General features: G+C 37.5%; 1 protein-coding gene across 7 annotated transcripts in view; it reads right to left on the bottom strand.

Annotated features, from left to right (window-relative positions):
- ULK4 (unc-51 like kinase 4) overlaps positions 1–13,805 on the bottom strand; it is a 256,096-nt gene that overhangs the window by 80,327 nt on the left and 161,964 nt on the right. For all 7 annotated transcript variants that reach the window (XM_072853762.1, XM_072853760.1, XM_072853764.1 and 4 more), the window contains one exon: positions 13,485–13,590. In XM_072853762.1, coding sequence (XP_072709863.1) covers positions 13,485–13,590 — 106 coding nt within the window. The remainder of the gene's footprint in view (positions 1–13,484; positions 13,591–13,805) is intronic.

Raw genomic sequence — 13,805 nt, 5'->3', positions numbered from 1 at the left:
TAGTGGGCTACAACTCAGCTTGGGAGACCGGGCATCACAGGCAGCACCAACACTGGCCAGCTTGATGGAACTGAATTAGGAAGTTATTGCCAAGAGTGGTCATTTACTGCCTTCTGGATGTGTTACTGTCGCTGGTTACAAGCATGACCATATGCACACCTTTCACAAACACAGGGTTTTTGGCAGGGGGCTAGGCAGAGCCCTCAGTCAGTTCTTGCACTCAGTCCAGACTGAGTATCTTTCTTTGTATTCAGGCTGATCCCTTAATGCACAGACTCAGTCTGAGTGACTGCCTGACCCATAGCCTGGGCAGGCAAAATCTTGTAAGCAATGCTGTTCTTTCCATATCTTCTGTCAAAACCCCTAAACCTGTCTTGATAATCTGTTCCTTTGGGTATTGTATCTGCCTTTTCCCTACCTTGCTTATGACTTTTCCTCACAGTATAGACAAAATACTGCCACTAAATTCATCATCTTGTGTTGCCGTTTGAACCACATGCTCTCTGAACTCAACAACATTCAATGTAATTTCTGAACAAAATGTAAGTTCAGTAAGTAACAGTTCGAGTGTGTTTTTCTTGTAAGATAAATAATGGCATAAACCCACACTTCACATCATTCTGGGTTGGGTGGTGGGATCAAAATATACAATATCCGTCTGTGTTTGAAAAGGACGCAGCTAGTTTATTCAGCAAAAATGTGTATTGGAAAGCCTGTTGAGCCATCATGGATAATTTTACTGTTTTTTCAATCTTTATCTAATACATATAGTAGCAGTAGTTTTGTTGTCATCCAAGGAAATAAGTCCTATTTCATGGCTGGTATCATTGGCTAAAAAGCTGTATGTCACAATCTGGGCAAGTTAGCTAGGAAATATGATCTTTTAAAAGTGTGAATAAATCCATTAACAACATTTTACCGGATTTTTGCCAAGTCTAACAGGAATAGGGGTGAGAGGTTTTTGAGTAAGCAACCTGCAATATGATAAACAAAGAAAGAATGGCCCTCAGGAAAGATAAGACAAGTTGAAACTAAATGGATGCAGGTGAACTAGAAATTTCCACCCTTTTTTTCCTTATCTTTTCAAAAGGTGGGTGGTAGTGGGGAAAAAAAAAATCTTCTCGGTTTTTACAATCTCCTAAAAGATAGAAAAGAGCTTTAGACTTTATAAAGATATCCTATTTCTTCCTTTATTAATCTTAAAAATTCAAAGGGAAGCACATATCTTTCTTCTCAACCAAAAAGAAGGAACAGCTAGCTGATGCAATATCTTCTAACAATGTGGAGACATCTATGGAAACCTTTACATCCTATTTATGAAACAAAAAAACCCCAACATTTATCAAGTTAGAGCCTCTTTAAATGAAAAGTTACACTGATTTGCTTAAAACTCAGATCTGAAATCCACCACATGTGCTTGAGCACAGGTCTTTGCTGACACACTTGTCTTCATAAACCCTTCTTACATAAATACAATCTTGATCCAATTAGAAAAAAGCTTAAGCTAAAATGAGAAAAAATAATATATTTTTAAAAGGGTGGATAGACAAGTTTGTATCACTTTTATGAAATGTGTTTTTAAAAAAATCAAATGGTATCATCAGGTGAGCATCTCATTTTTGTCAGAGCAGCTTAAATAACCACTGTCCCTCAGCTGGAGATTTCAACTGGACATCAGTCAGGTTCCCCCAGTAGCTGACTTGCAAAAACTGACTATGTGCAGATACATTGCTATAAAATGTAAATACTTATGGATACAAATATACACATAATTAGTTACCATATCAAATCTACAAGGCATTGACCAAATGCTATAGGAAAAACCTACTAGTTAAGGAGTGGTAATTTGCCTAAATAACTTTAATGAGAATACAAACACTCACCTGAATATATACTGCCTTAAGATAGTGGAAAATCCATGTGTAGACATGGATCTATGGCTTTAGACTTCAAAAGAAACTTATCTATAGAAATCAATTATTAAATACGAAATGCACATAAAAATACAACTTACAGTGTTTGGAAAAACTAAGCTAAACAATATTATAAAATTAGATCCTGAATAGCAGAAGAAAACATCAAACTATAAAGACTACATATAAATGTTGTATTTTAGGTAAAATTTGAAAAATAAAAAATATTTAGGTGGAAAAACATGAACATCACAGGAAAAGTTTCAAGTAATATAGACTACTACTTCATATTTGTGTACAAATTGGGACATTCAAAAGGCTTTAAAAATGTAAATAACTTTAGTTTCTCCATTATGATATAATACACTTTCCACTTTAAAGAGAAAATTATTTTAAAGTTTAATTGTCCACAAACAGTTTAAACATATTATTTTGCGAGATGAACACATTTGTTCAGTCCACAATTTTACTGAAAATAACTTAGAAGAGGAAAATATCTGGCTGTCTGGGAGCTACAACTATTGAAAACATCTAAAACAAAACAAAAAACCCAAACCATTCTGTAAACTAGAGAAAAACCTCAGATTTCATTTACACTGTCCACTACATAGATCTGGTCCTGCCAAAACTTGTGCTTGTTTTTAGCAATTGACAAAATGAACTTCTTTCAGTAGGATCAAATAAGTGCATCTGAAGACCACCATTACCCCTGTGACAGAGTAATGACTGATGTAGTTTAATTTTGTGTATAGTACTTTGTACCTTTGCAACTTTACACTTACCTCAAATTGGCAGTGATACATTGCTTTCATACTGAGACTGTTCTAGCAGCTAGAATAGAAAATATACGATAGCTCTACAACCTATGGCACAGTAACTGTGTTCAAACTGGGTCTCTTTTCAAATATATAGTTACATTTTTAATTTCATCCCTTAATATCATCTTTTAGCATACTAATTATATCTGACAAGCTACACAAGGACGTCATAATTAGATTTTAATTTATTATCTGTAACAACTTAAATAGTTTGTGTCATCAATAGTTAACTAGTAGCTAATATGATGGGTACACTTTTACCTAGTTATTAATTTTCTCTCAAACTGAACAAATCCACTAGTCCTAATATATGATTTGGGTTGCACTTCAGGGGAGTACTAGCATAACGTCTAATGATAATGCTTAAATTAGACTGCAGGAAAAGCAGCATCTAGAATGAATGCAAAGACAATATCTAGAAGGGAGAAAAACTATTATTTTTATGGATAAGTGGGTGAAAAGGAGCATAAGGCTTTGCAAACTTTTTCCTTTTTCCCAGTCCCGAGTTTGTCATCAGGAAACCTTCAGATATCCACATCCTCAGATACAAAATCAATGCCTTACATTTTAACATAAAAATGTCATTTTTCAAATGAGTTTACTGCTTCCAAACATTATCACTCAGTGTAATTGCTCAGCCAAAACCTTAAGTCTTAGTTTTGTCTCAGAATTGGATAAGCATAAAAAATGTCTATTACGGTTGGCATGTGAGAAATATGTAAGTTTTGAAATTGCTGTATTTATTGAACTAACTTCCCAACATTAAACTAAGCTGATCAGTTATATCGTCAAATTTCTGCATAGGGCCTCTCAGACTAGAATATTATGGAATTAAAATATTTTGAACATTTTTTATTACTACTCCTTTCTCTTCCATCATTTAGGTGTTAAAATAAGGTATCTTAGCTAGTTTAATCAGGCAGCTATGCTGCAAGATGATCTGCTTGGCTGGCCACAGGGACAATATCAGGAAGCCTACTCCAGCCACCAAAAAGGCCAGTCCTCTTTTACCGTACAGCACTAGCAAGACAAGATGTGACAACCTGTTGAGCCTTTATTAACTTATTTTATCCTTTGAAGTCTTAGCAAGCATGCTGTGACATTTTGCGCCTTTAGGGTACGGCTCTCAACAACAACAGGCTTGGTTCTACTTGAATGGCGTAACTGTTTCTCACAGCAATTACCGTTTCTATTTTCATCCTTTTCAGATGGCTGTATTGTTAAATATCACAGGATGGCACAGGTTATTTTTTCCTCAAAGACTTCACTACCATGCTATTTTGACATGATTCCCACTTATCTTTTATGATACCAGACTTCTAAGTTTACCTGTGTGATGTTATACACTTCCACCTGAGTTACTGGCATTTTGAGTCAGAAAAACATGTCTTAATACTGTTAAAAAACATTCTGAACTTCGTAACATCATAGAACAGACTTCTTCAGGCTCAACCACCACTGACTTCTCATATAAGCTGTAACTCAAATGAACATAGTGACACACGACTACTATCTTTAGATGTTCATAGAGACATCTTTGTGCTCAAGAGATGAACTAATTACTACAGTACTAGCAGGGAGCTGTGAAAGGCTTACGTCCCGCACAGCAGAGGCTGCAAGGTGTACACCTCCTAATGAAGGGACTTTCCCTATCACATCCAAATGATAGAGAAGCAACATCTGCAACTACTCAGATAGGATACAAGTCTGCCTGCATTTATTTCCTGTATTTTAAAATAGTTTCTTACTTTACATTTATTTAACTGAGAATATTTTGTTTCTAAACATTGATTAAATACAGAAAAATTGTTTTTAGGTTCTTACTTATATTGATTTCCCTAACTTATTCTTCCTGTCAATCTTTCCATCCAGAATCACAATATGTTGCATATGAACTAAGCTTTGTATTTGCTTAGGGTGCTGTACAATAAGCAGGTATAATGTACTGCCATGAAACAACATATTTTCTATCTTCAGTCACTGAACAAATATTCCTATATTGTATCCTGCAACAGTTTTGCAGAAAACTCCTGCCTCCTAGGAATAAATAGGGGATACTAAGGAATTAACACATCAGAACCAGTCTGAATGTGTGTCTGATTTCTTCACAGACTAAGTTTGTGGGTTTTGTTTGTTTGGGGTTTTCTTAAGGGCATATTAGTTTAAGTATGGTATTCTATAGGATTTTATAACTACTGCCTTTCCCTTGCAAGTAGACTTCTGTATGACTAATCCATGGTCCTTTTCTTGATCTCTGTCGTAGAGTTAGTTAGTTTCCCCCATCTTCGAAGAAAATCCTGCAACTTGGAAGCCAGCTACTCCAACAACTCACTTGTATTCCTAAAATCAAAGTCCCATGCAACGTCACACCAACTCCTCCTCAATGTTTTACAGTAGTTTTACAGACTACTGCTGCATAGGTGGGTGCGGCAGGGAGGAAGATCTGAGTTGCCAAGTTAGTGTGGTCTACTGCCTAATTTCATGAACATTGACAATTTAGCAGGTGAGAGAGAGCTGGCTAGGAAGCTAGAAGCTGTTCTTAAAAAGAGTGCTACAGGCAGCATAATGAAATGTCTTTTGGAGACTGAAGCCGAAATACAATTATCTGTGAGGAAGTGAAAGGTAGAAGAATATCCTCCAAAGATTTAGCTAAGTTAGAAACCTTTGGGATCCATCTAGAGAGCTCAGAATTCATTGTAATTTACCTATCATTATGTTAAAGATCTGTGTATGTAAAAGACTGACACTTTTTTCTTTTTTTTTTAGGGAAAAAAAAGGTTAAAGTTGGATGTTGGTCTCATGAGTGCCACTTTTTGGATATGCAATATTTAACAGACTTTAACAATACGACACACGAAGACATTTGAAATCTAATTAATCTCTTGACATTTGACTAAAAGTCAAAGCAGTGGACCACAAGATGAATAAGGATACCTCGCCCATGAAGGCTGATCTTTCTTTCATGAGGTGCAAATGAATTATGATGATCTGACTACAAAGTTTATTGCAGTTCTCTTCCTTTTTAATAATTGTCCCTGCTTTAAGCACCTACCATGCTTTCTTAATATGATATTGGGTATAACAACTGCTGTAGCTGACATTCTACATTTCCACTAAAGGTCCTTCCTTAGGAACCTCAGTTTTTACACAAACTGCTTGAAGTACCATGTACTACTAATAGCTGTTGCATTTTTAAAGAAGAACTTGAAGACTAGTTTTATTGTTCTAAGTGTTAAAACCCATAATTTCACTTTTGCTTTAGTTCCTGAAATTCAACAGCATTAACACAAAGAATGAAGTTTAGAATTTGCTGTACCACATAATGGAAACTGTTTCTGAACATCCAAACATGTCTGCTTACACTGCTAGTGGTGGTTACTTCAGGATAGTAGCCAAACACAAGATCACAGCAGAAGAGCCTAGAAAAGGTCATTCAATTCAACATGACTAGATTTGAATTTTATATATACACATCGTCTCCTTATAAGACCATCATGAAAAAAAGTTTATAAACCATTTATGTAGTATAATGAGATTCCAAAAAAGCTAAAAACATAAACTCATTAGTAAGTAATACTGGGCTGCAAACAATTTACTAAATCAGCTATGAATTACAGTGGAAACCTTTCCTAAAGACAGAATTACTTGGAATTACTTTTTACACATTCTGAAAACAGCTGCTTATATAAGTGTAATAAATTTGAGGCATTATCATGAATAAATAGCTGCAGACAGACTATCAGAAGTTATCCATTGCAGCCCGTAAGATTTATTTTCTAACAACCTGCTTTGTTCTTCAGAATGAGGATCCCGATGAAGCAGCTAAAGCTTTTGAAACACATTTCTCTACTCTCTAATATACCATGTCCAAACTCTTCCTGTAAGCAAAATGCACATGATGCAACAGTTAGAATGAAGAATTTCCTTGCCTTTGAATATGACCCGGGGACAAACAGGACTCAAAGTCTGAAAGCACTACTAACTACAGACAATTAAGATGAGTCAACATTTTCTATTTTTAGTTTGTGCAAACTATCTGTAAAACAAACAAACCAACCCAGAAACACAACGAGAAATGAAACAATTGGTGACAAAAAGACTGAATTGAAGACAAAATAAAGTGTTTATGTATCTGTGAGTTTGTACTAGAGTAGGGTTTTCTACATTAAGTACTGCGATACACTTGTCTATTTATTAGTCATCACTTTCCACGTAATTAAGCAGTCTTGCACACTAACACCACTCATTTATCAACCAGCCAAACCCAACTTTGTGTTTCATCTTATGCCTAAATTTGTCCTTATGTCAATGCTTGTCAATAGACACAACGTGTCTAATACAGACAATATGTCTTTTAAGTAGACTGCCCTAACAACTATAGAAACAGATGATTCTCTACTGTACTCCTACAACACCTGCTTAAGAGCTGATGATTCTAGCATCTAGAACTGAGTGTTCATTTTACAGTCAACAAACATTAAACCTTTTAATATGACAAGCGGAAAGTAATACATAGCTGGTTGTTTCATGACCAGTAGAACTAACAATACCCCATTTCCTACAGATTTGCATCCTATATCCCTGCTTACCTCCATGGTAATAAGTCACCATCCTTGTCACTGATGACTCCCTTTCCCTATTTCCGAAACCTTGGCACTGCTTTGTCTTGTGTCACCCAACTATAAGCATGTGCTACAGGGGGAGTTGCTCCCATGCACTGACTGATCCTGTGGGATCATTACATAGGTACCCTCCTCAGGCATTGACCAACGCACTGTTGAACTCAGTAGTTATAAAACTAAAACAGAAGACTGCAGATATCCTAAAAAGCAAACGGGAAGTGAATACAGAAAAGACCAGGGGGATATACTAATTAATAGATCTTTACAGGCCTATTAGTAGACCTCAGGATACTATATAAGAGTATACGTTTTATGCTTTACAATTTAATTTAATAAATGCTAACGGAAATAGAATTCACAGATGAGAAGGCTTCACCTCCATCAGTAAGAACTATTATAATCCAGGATATAAACTCAGACCAGTTAGCTCCACATTGATCATGTCATAACTTTATAATAAAAGAAGGAAAACTGTTCAAGAATGATGCTCCTCTCACATTTACATTCTTTAGTTCCTACCTGAAGGTGAAATGACATCTTTCAGTTTTTTGCAACCTAATTTCCATGGGGATGATCCAAGATAATAGGTTGCAAATTTAATGTTTTTTATAATTTTTAATTTGGAAATTTTAGGTATTAAAATTCCTTTCTTTCTGTAAATGTGTAAATACATATATATATAGTGCATGTCATGTATGGCACTATGGCTGTACATTAGCCAGGAACATTTAATTGATAAGCCCATACTATTGCCTTTCCCTAAGCTATGGCACTAACCTGGGTCTCTCTCCTTTCCTCAGATATTGATTATGATAGAATAAATACATACTTTGTATATTTGGACCTCTATGCTCTCTCAAGTTAACTTAAAATTGTCCAATGATTTCAAAAGAAAGAGACTGGCAGACAGAAGCCAAGACAGAGGGAAAGAGGGTAAGTCTCACATTCTTAGAAGACCATGCTAAAAATGACCACTATTGTCTTGGCTTTTTAGAATCTCACCTTAACTATTCACAAGAGACGCTATATTAATCCCAGTCTCCTTACTGAATTCCAGTCTGAGTAATTAAACTGAATCATATTATTCCCTTCTGATTATTAAGTGGAAATTGTCATTAATGTTAACAGAACAAATGTTTAATAGCTGATAATGCAAGTACAGGCCATTTTAAATTCCCTCTGTGACTTTAGTTGCATATGTTATTCTCCATTTCCACCTTTAAACATTACAAGTGGTTATCATTTCATGTCTGATGTATTGTCACACAAAAGGACACAGTTCAGGGGAGAGAGAAGAGAAATTAATGCTAGGCAATCTACCCTGTACGCAAGTTGTTGAAATGCACAACCGTATCATTGTTATTAATATGAAATCATAGAAGTAGTAATGAAGCAAGTGCCATCATGCAAGATTTCCTTGAGAAAGGGGAAAGTTCAACATGTAAACTGCAACCCATTAAAAAAAAAATAAATAATCTCTGTCACCTAATACAACTCCTTTGAGTAGGAGAGAGTTCTGAAGGTTAACAGGCACCAAAGGAAACAGTGATGGGGGTCTCCGAATGATCTGTCTGCAAAAATACTGCTTCTTGGCAGCTGAAGAAAGGCATACACAGAATTTGAAAGAAACCCTCATTGCTAACATCTGGCCTCTTGGAAACAAAAAAAAACTTGACAGGACTGACCCCCTAACCCGAGTTCCTTATAATGTTTAGCAAGTACTTAGGGTTTTTAATTTGTAAAGCTCCATATATACATGAATTAATTATCACACTGTAATGGGGAAATAAGGGAAACTGAATGGGGAAATAAGGGAAATCAATGACCCATAATACTCTGTCTTCAGCCTTCTTTTTTTTTTTTTAGGCAGCAGAATAGCTCATGAATTTTGAATGACTTCATTAACAGCATGGACATAGAGTGTTAATAGGATGGAATAACATGCACCTTTCAGCAAGTTTGCAGATGACATTGAAATGGGGTGAGCAACTGATGTGATGAAGGGCTGAGCTAACATTCAGAAAGAGCTCAAGAAGCTGAAGAACTCAAAAAATGGGCTGCCAGAAACCTCTTAAAGTTTAACAAAGGCAAATACAAAGTTCTACACTTCAAAAGGAATAAATTCATGTAATAGTACAGGCAGAGGCTGGAAATGCACACACCACGTAGTCCATCCTCCTAAATATCTTGGTTGGCCTCCTCTGGACTTGCTCCTGTCTGTCAATGTCTGTCTTATATTTTGGAGCTCAAAAGTGGGCACTGTACTCCAGATAAAAATCTCACGAGTGCCAAATAGAGGAGAATAATCAATTCCCTCAACCTTCCAGTTATACTTTCTTATCATAGCCCTCTTTTGCCTTTATTGCTGCAAGGGCACACTGCTGACTCATGTTCAACTTTTCTATTTGGACTCAAGGATCCTTTTCTGCAAGAGGAGCTTAGTTTCCATTTTCTTAGATAATGTTCTTCTCCATCACACAAAAATAATTCAAAAATGACAATCTGAATATCAAAGATAGTGGCAGAGGAAGTTTAAGGTATTTTCCTGTAGTGAACACTACATATTTACAGTTAGTAATGAAAAGGATAAACAGCCCTCCAGTTTGCATGGAATAACTTTTCATAGAATCATTTAGGTTGGAAAAGACCTTTAAGATCATCAAGTCCATCCATTAACCTAACACCAAGTCCACCACTAAACTGTGTCCCTAAGCACCACATCTACATGTCTTTTAAATACCTCCAGGGGTGGTGACTCAACCGCTTCCCTGGGCAGCCTCTTCCAATGCTTGACAACCCTTTCGGTGAAGAAATTTTTCCAAATATCAAATCTAAACCTCCCTTGGCGCAAGTTGAGGCCATTTGCTCTTGTCCTATCGCCTGTTACTTGGGAGAAGAGACCGACACCCACCTCGCTACAACCTCCTTTCAGAGAGTTGTAGAGAGCGGGAAGGTCTCCCCTGAGCCTCCTTTCCTCCCGGCTAAACAACCCTCAGCTGCTCCTCTTAAGACTTGTGCTCTAGACCCTTCACCACCTTCCTTGCTCTTCTTCAGACACACTCCAGGACCTCAATGTCTTTCTTGTAGTGAAGGGCCCAAAACTGAACACAGTATTCGAGGTGCAGCCTCACCAGTGCCGAGTACAGGGGGAAAAAAATAACTTCCCTAGCCCTGTGGCCACACTATTCCTGATACAAGCCAGAATGCTGTTGGCCGCCTTGGCCACCTGGGCACACTGCTGGCTCATATTCCGGCGGCTACTGACCAGCACCCCCAAGTCCTTCTCTGCCAGGCAGCTTTCCACCCACTCTTCCCCAAGCCTGTAGCATTGCATGGGGTTGTTGTGGCCCAAGTGCAGGACCCGGCACTTAGCCTTGTTGAACCTCATACAATTGGCCTCAGCCCACTGATCCAGCCTGTCCAGATCCCTCTGCAGAGCCCTCCTACCCTCAAGCAGATCAACACTCCCTCCCAATTTGGTGTTGTCTGCAAACTTACTGAGGGTGCACTCGCCCCCCTCATCCAGACCATTGATCAAGATATTAAACAGAACTGGCCCCAGTATCAAGCCCTGGGGAACACCACTTGTGACCGAACGCCAACTGGATTTAACTCTATTCATTACAACTCTTTGGGCCCAGAGGTCCAGCCAGTTTTTTACCCAGCGAAGAGTATGCCCATCCAAGCCATGAGCAGCCAGTTTCTCCAGTAGAATGCTGTGGGAAATGGTGTCAAAGGCTTTACTAAAGTCTAGGTAGACAACATCCACAGCCTTTCCCTCATCCACTAAGCGGGTCACCTCGTCATAGAAGAAGATCAGGTTAGTCAAGCAGGACCTGCCTTTCATAAACCCATGCTGACTGGGCCTGATCACCTGGTTATCCTGTACGTGCCACGTGATGGCACTCAAGATGATCTGCTCTATAACCTCCCCCAGCACCGAGGTCAGACTGACAGGCCTGTAGTTCCCCCAGTCCTCCTTAACTCCCTTTTTCATTCAAAGAAAATCTTACAGTCTACAATTACAAGATCAATACCTTCATAACATTCTTGCAAGCCAAATTTCAGAAGTTCTTTACTTGACAATTAGGCCCTTAATCAATAAAACACTGGCCAAAATTAATGTTTTCAGTATTATGAAGATTAGCCAATGGGGAAAAGGGATGAGAGAAGATGAGGACATTTTACTTGAGGTAATTTATTTTTGGCTGCTGTGCTGTTTTTCCTAGTCAGGATGCTGAAGTTCAGTGAGCCCAAGTAAGTGTTATCCAATCACTAATAGTCTGAAAATATTACTGGAGTCATTTATGACATCGCAGAAGGAAAAGATAAAAGACTTTAATAATGTTTCTATCCCACGTCCTTAATTTGGAAACTAGCATGATGGAAGAAATGCATTTTATTTTTGGAGCAGATGAGAAGTGAAAGAGCACTGATATACTACTAGAAGCATAAAAAGTACTCAGACTTTGCTCTGTGAAACAATGAAGAGGAGATATTTAGTGAATGGATGCAGTTTTGCCATGTTAAATAGTTTTGCACCTAATCTGCCATGCAGAAAAGGCAGAGCGTATTACTTCAAGTAGGGCACACCAATTACATGGTTACAGTGCTTGTGGGACTTGAGCTAACTTCTTTGCATATCATTGTGCAGTTTTAATAAGTTATCCTGTTGCAGCTCAGGTTAGTGCTAGCTTAGGATTTTGCCCGACACAGAGCAGATGTGCCCAAAGACAGTAAAAGCAGCACATACATCTAAACCCCAAGCAGTTCTAAGTGTGATAGGCAGTTTGCTGAGAAATAGCCAAAGAATCACAATCCTATGAACCATCCCTCTGCAATTCAGTCATATTTTCCTCTTGTCTTTTCTTCTGGCCCTATTCTCACACCACTAACTTCAGAATGGATCTGTTTGGAACAGAGGAGAGGGGCATGTTATTAGCTACAATGTCAAGTTCCAGTTCGTCTCCTGAATGACGGCATTGTCCATTCAATCTCTTCAGAGTAAAAAGGACTAGGAATTCAGCTCTCCCACTTTCTGGGTGAGTGCTTTAACTGCTAAGGTAATTACAAAAATGAGGGCATGGCCACTACTACCAATCTTGACGGAATTTTAGGCTGGTATGTGTTCTGGTATTTTTTTTCTTAATCACATATCTAAGGCAGATCCAATTCTTTAAATTTGCTCACCACCATCAGTGTTTATACTTAAACCATTAATCATACTATGTCTCATCTGGCTCCTTCTATGATGTGTTGACTACAGAAAAGCTACACTCTGATGAAATTTCCCCCTCACACCCCACCCAAACTTTTCCTAGAGACTTTTAAAAGGTTCTCTCTCAACTCTTGGCTTCACTCCTGGAGTACGCTATATACTGCTATGCCAGTAGTCTAGGTGTTTGATTTATTCTATACAAATAGTACAAACAATAGTCTAGATCTGTATTGCTGGATTGTCACTCGTTTATCATTAATGATAAACAAAAGTAATGCTATCAATGTGTATATTTCTAAAAAAGTTTTTAAATTTATATAGATTTCCAACAGCAGAACCTTTCTCTTAATTTTGTAAACCAGAACCAATTTCTAAATAAAAGGAGCTTTAATAAGAAAACATAGTGAAATGAAGACATGGAATGGTTTGTAGACTAAGACTCCATAGTCAGTTTCTGCTCCACCCCATTAGTCTACATCACTGGACTGGAACAGAAGGTAGTTTTTTTAAAAAGAGCAGAAATATTGTACAACTTATCCTTTCACAGGTTTGAGCAGTGAGAAAAAAGGAAGAACTTGCAGAGGCTCTCTCTGCCTGCACTCCACACTGTTATGGTCAGAGCTCTAGCCCACTCCTTTCCAAAGCCATTCTTCATGGGCATAATGTAACTTTCAGTCAGTAATTCTTTTGCAACCACATTTTCTTGGAGGAACAGCTTTCTAAAAAAGTTAAATTTGTAATCAAATCAGTAGATGAAGTGATGAGGAGTGCCAGTCAGTTACAATGGAATTATCTAACAACCACTATAGAATATAAATACATGCAAGTCTACAGTTTCACACAGTGCCAGATATTACAACAGACTGGGAAACATCTATAGTAAGGAGAATAACTAAAGATAAAGACAACCTACCTTCTTCAAAGAGTGACATCATGTTTGTGCTTTTATTAGCGACCATGTTATTCAGTAAGGCAATTACAGTTTGCATTGTATTCCCAAGTATATTGTCTTGGTGTTCCTGTAAAAACAACAAAAAAAACCCCCAAATAAAAATAATGTAGTTTGCCTTTTGCGAGGTTAGAAGACGACTATTCCCCTCCAAAAATGTAGTAATACAAAGGCAATACTCCCTCAGTCCCTTAAAGTTCAACATTTAAAGTACTGGAAAACCAGCCAAATATCTTAGTAGAGAATATCAATTTCAGGGAGCCAAAGCTAAGATCTTGGACCAGA

This window comes from Ciconia boyciana, chromosome 2, assembly GCF_034638445.1.
Source record: "Ciconia boyciana chromosome 2, ASM3463844v1, whole genome shotgun sequence".
NCBI lineage: Eukaryota > Metazoa > Chordata > Aves > Ciconiiformes > Ciconiidae > Ciconia > Ciconia boyciana.
The sequence above is the reverse complement of the archived record's forward strand: the minus strand, read 5'-3'. Positions and strand labels throughout refer to the sequence as shown.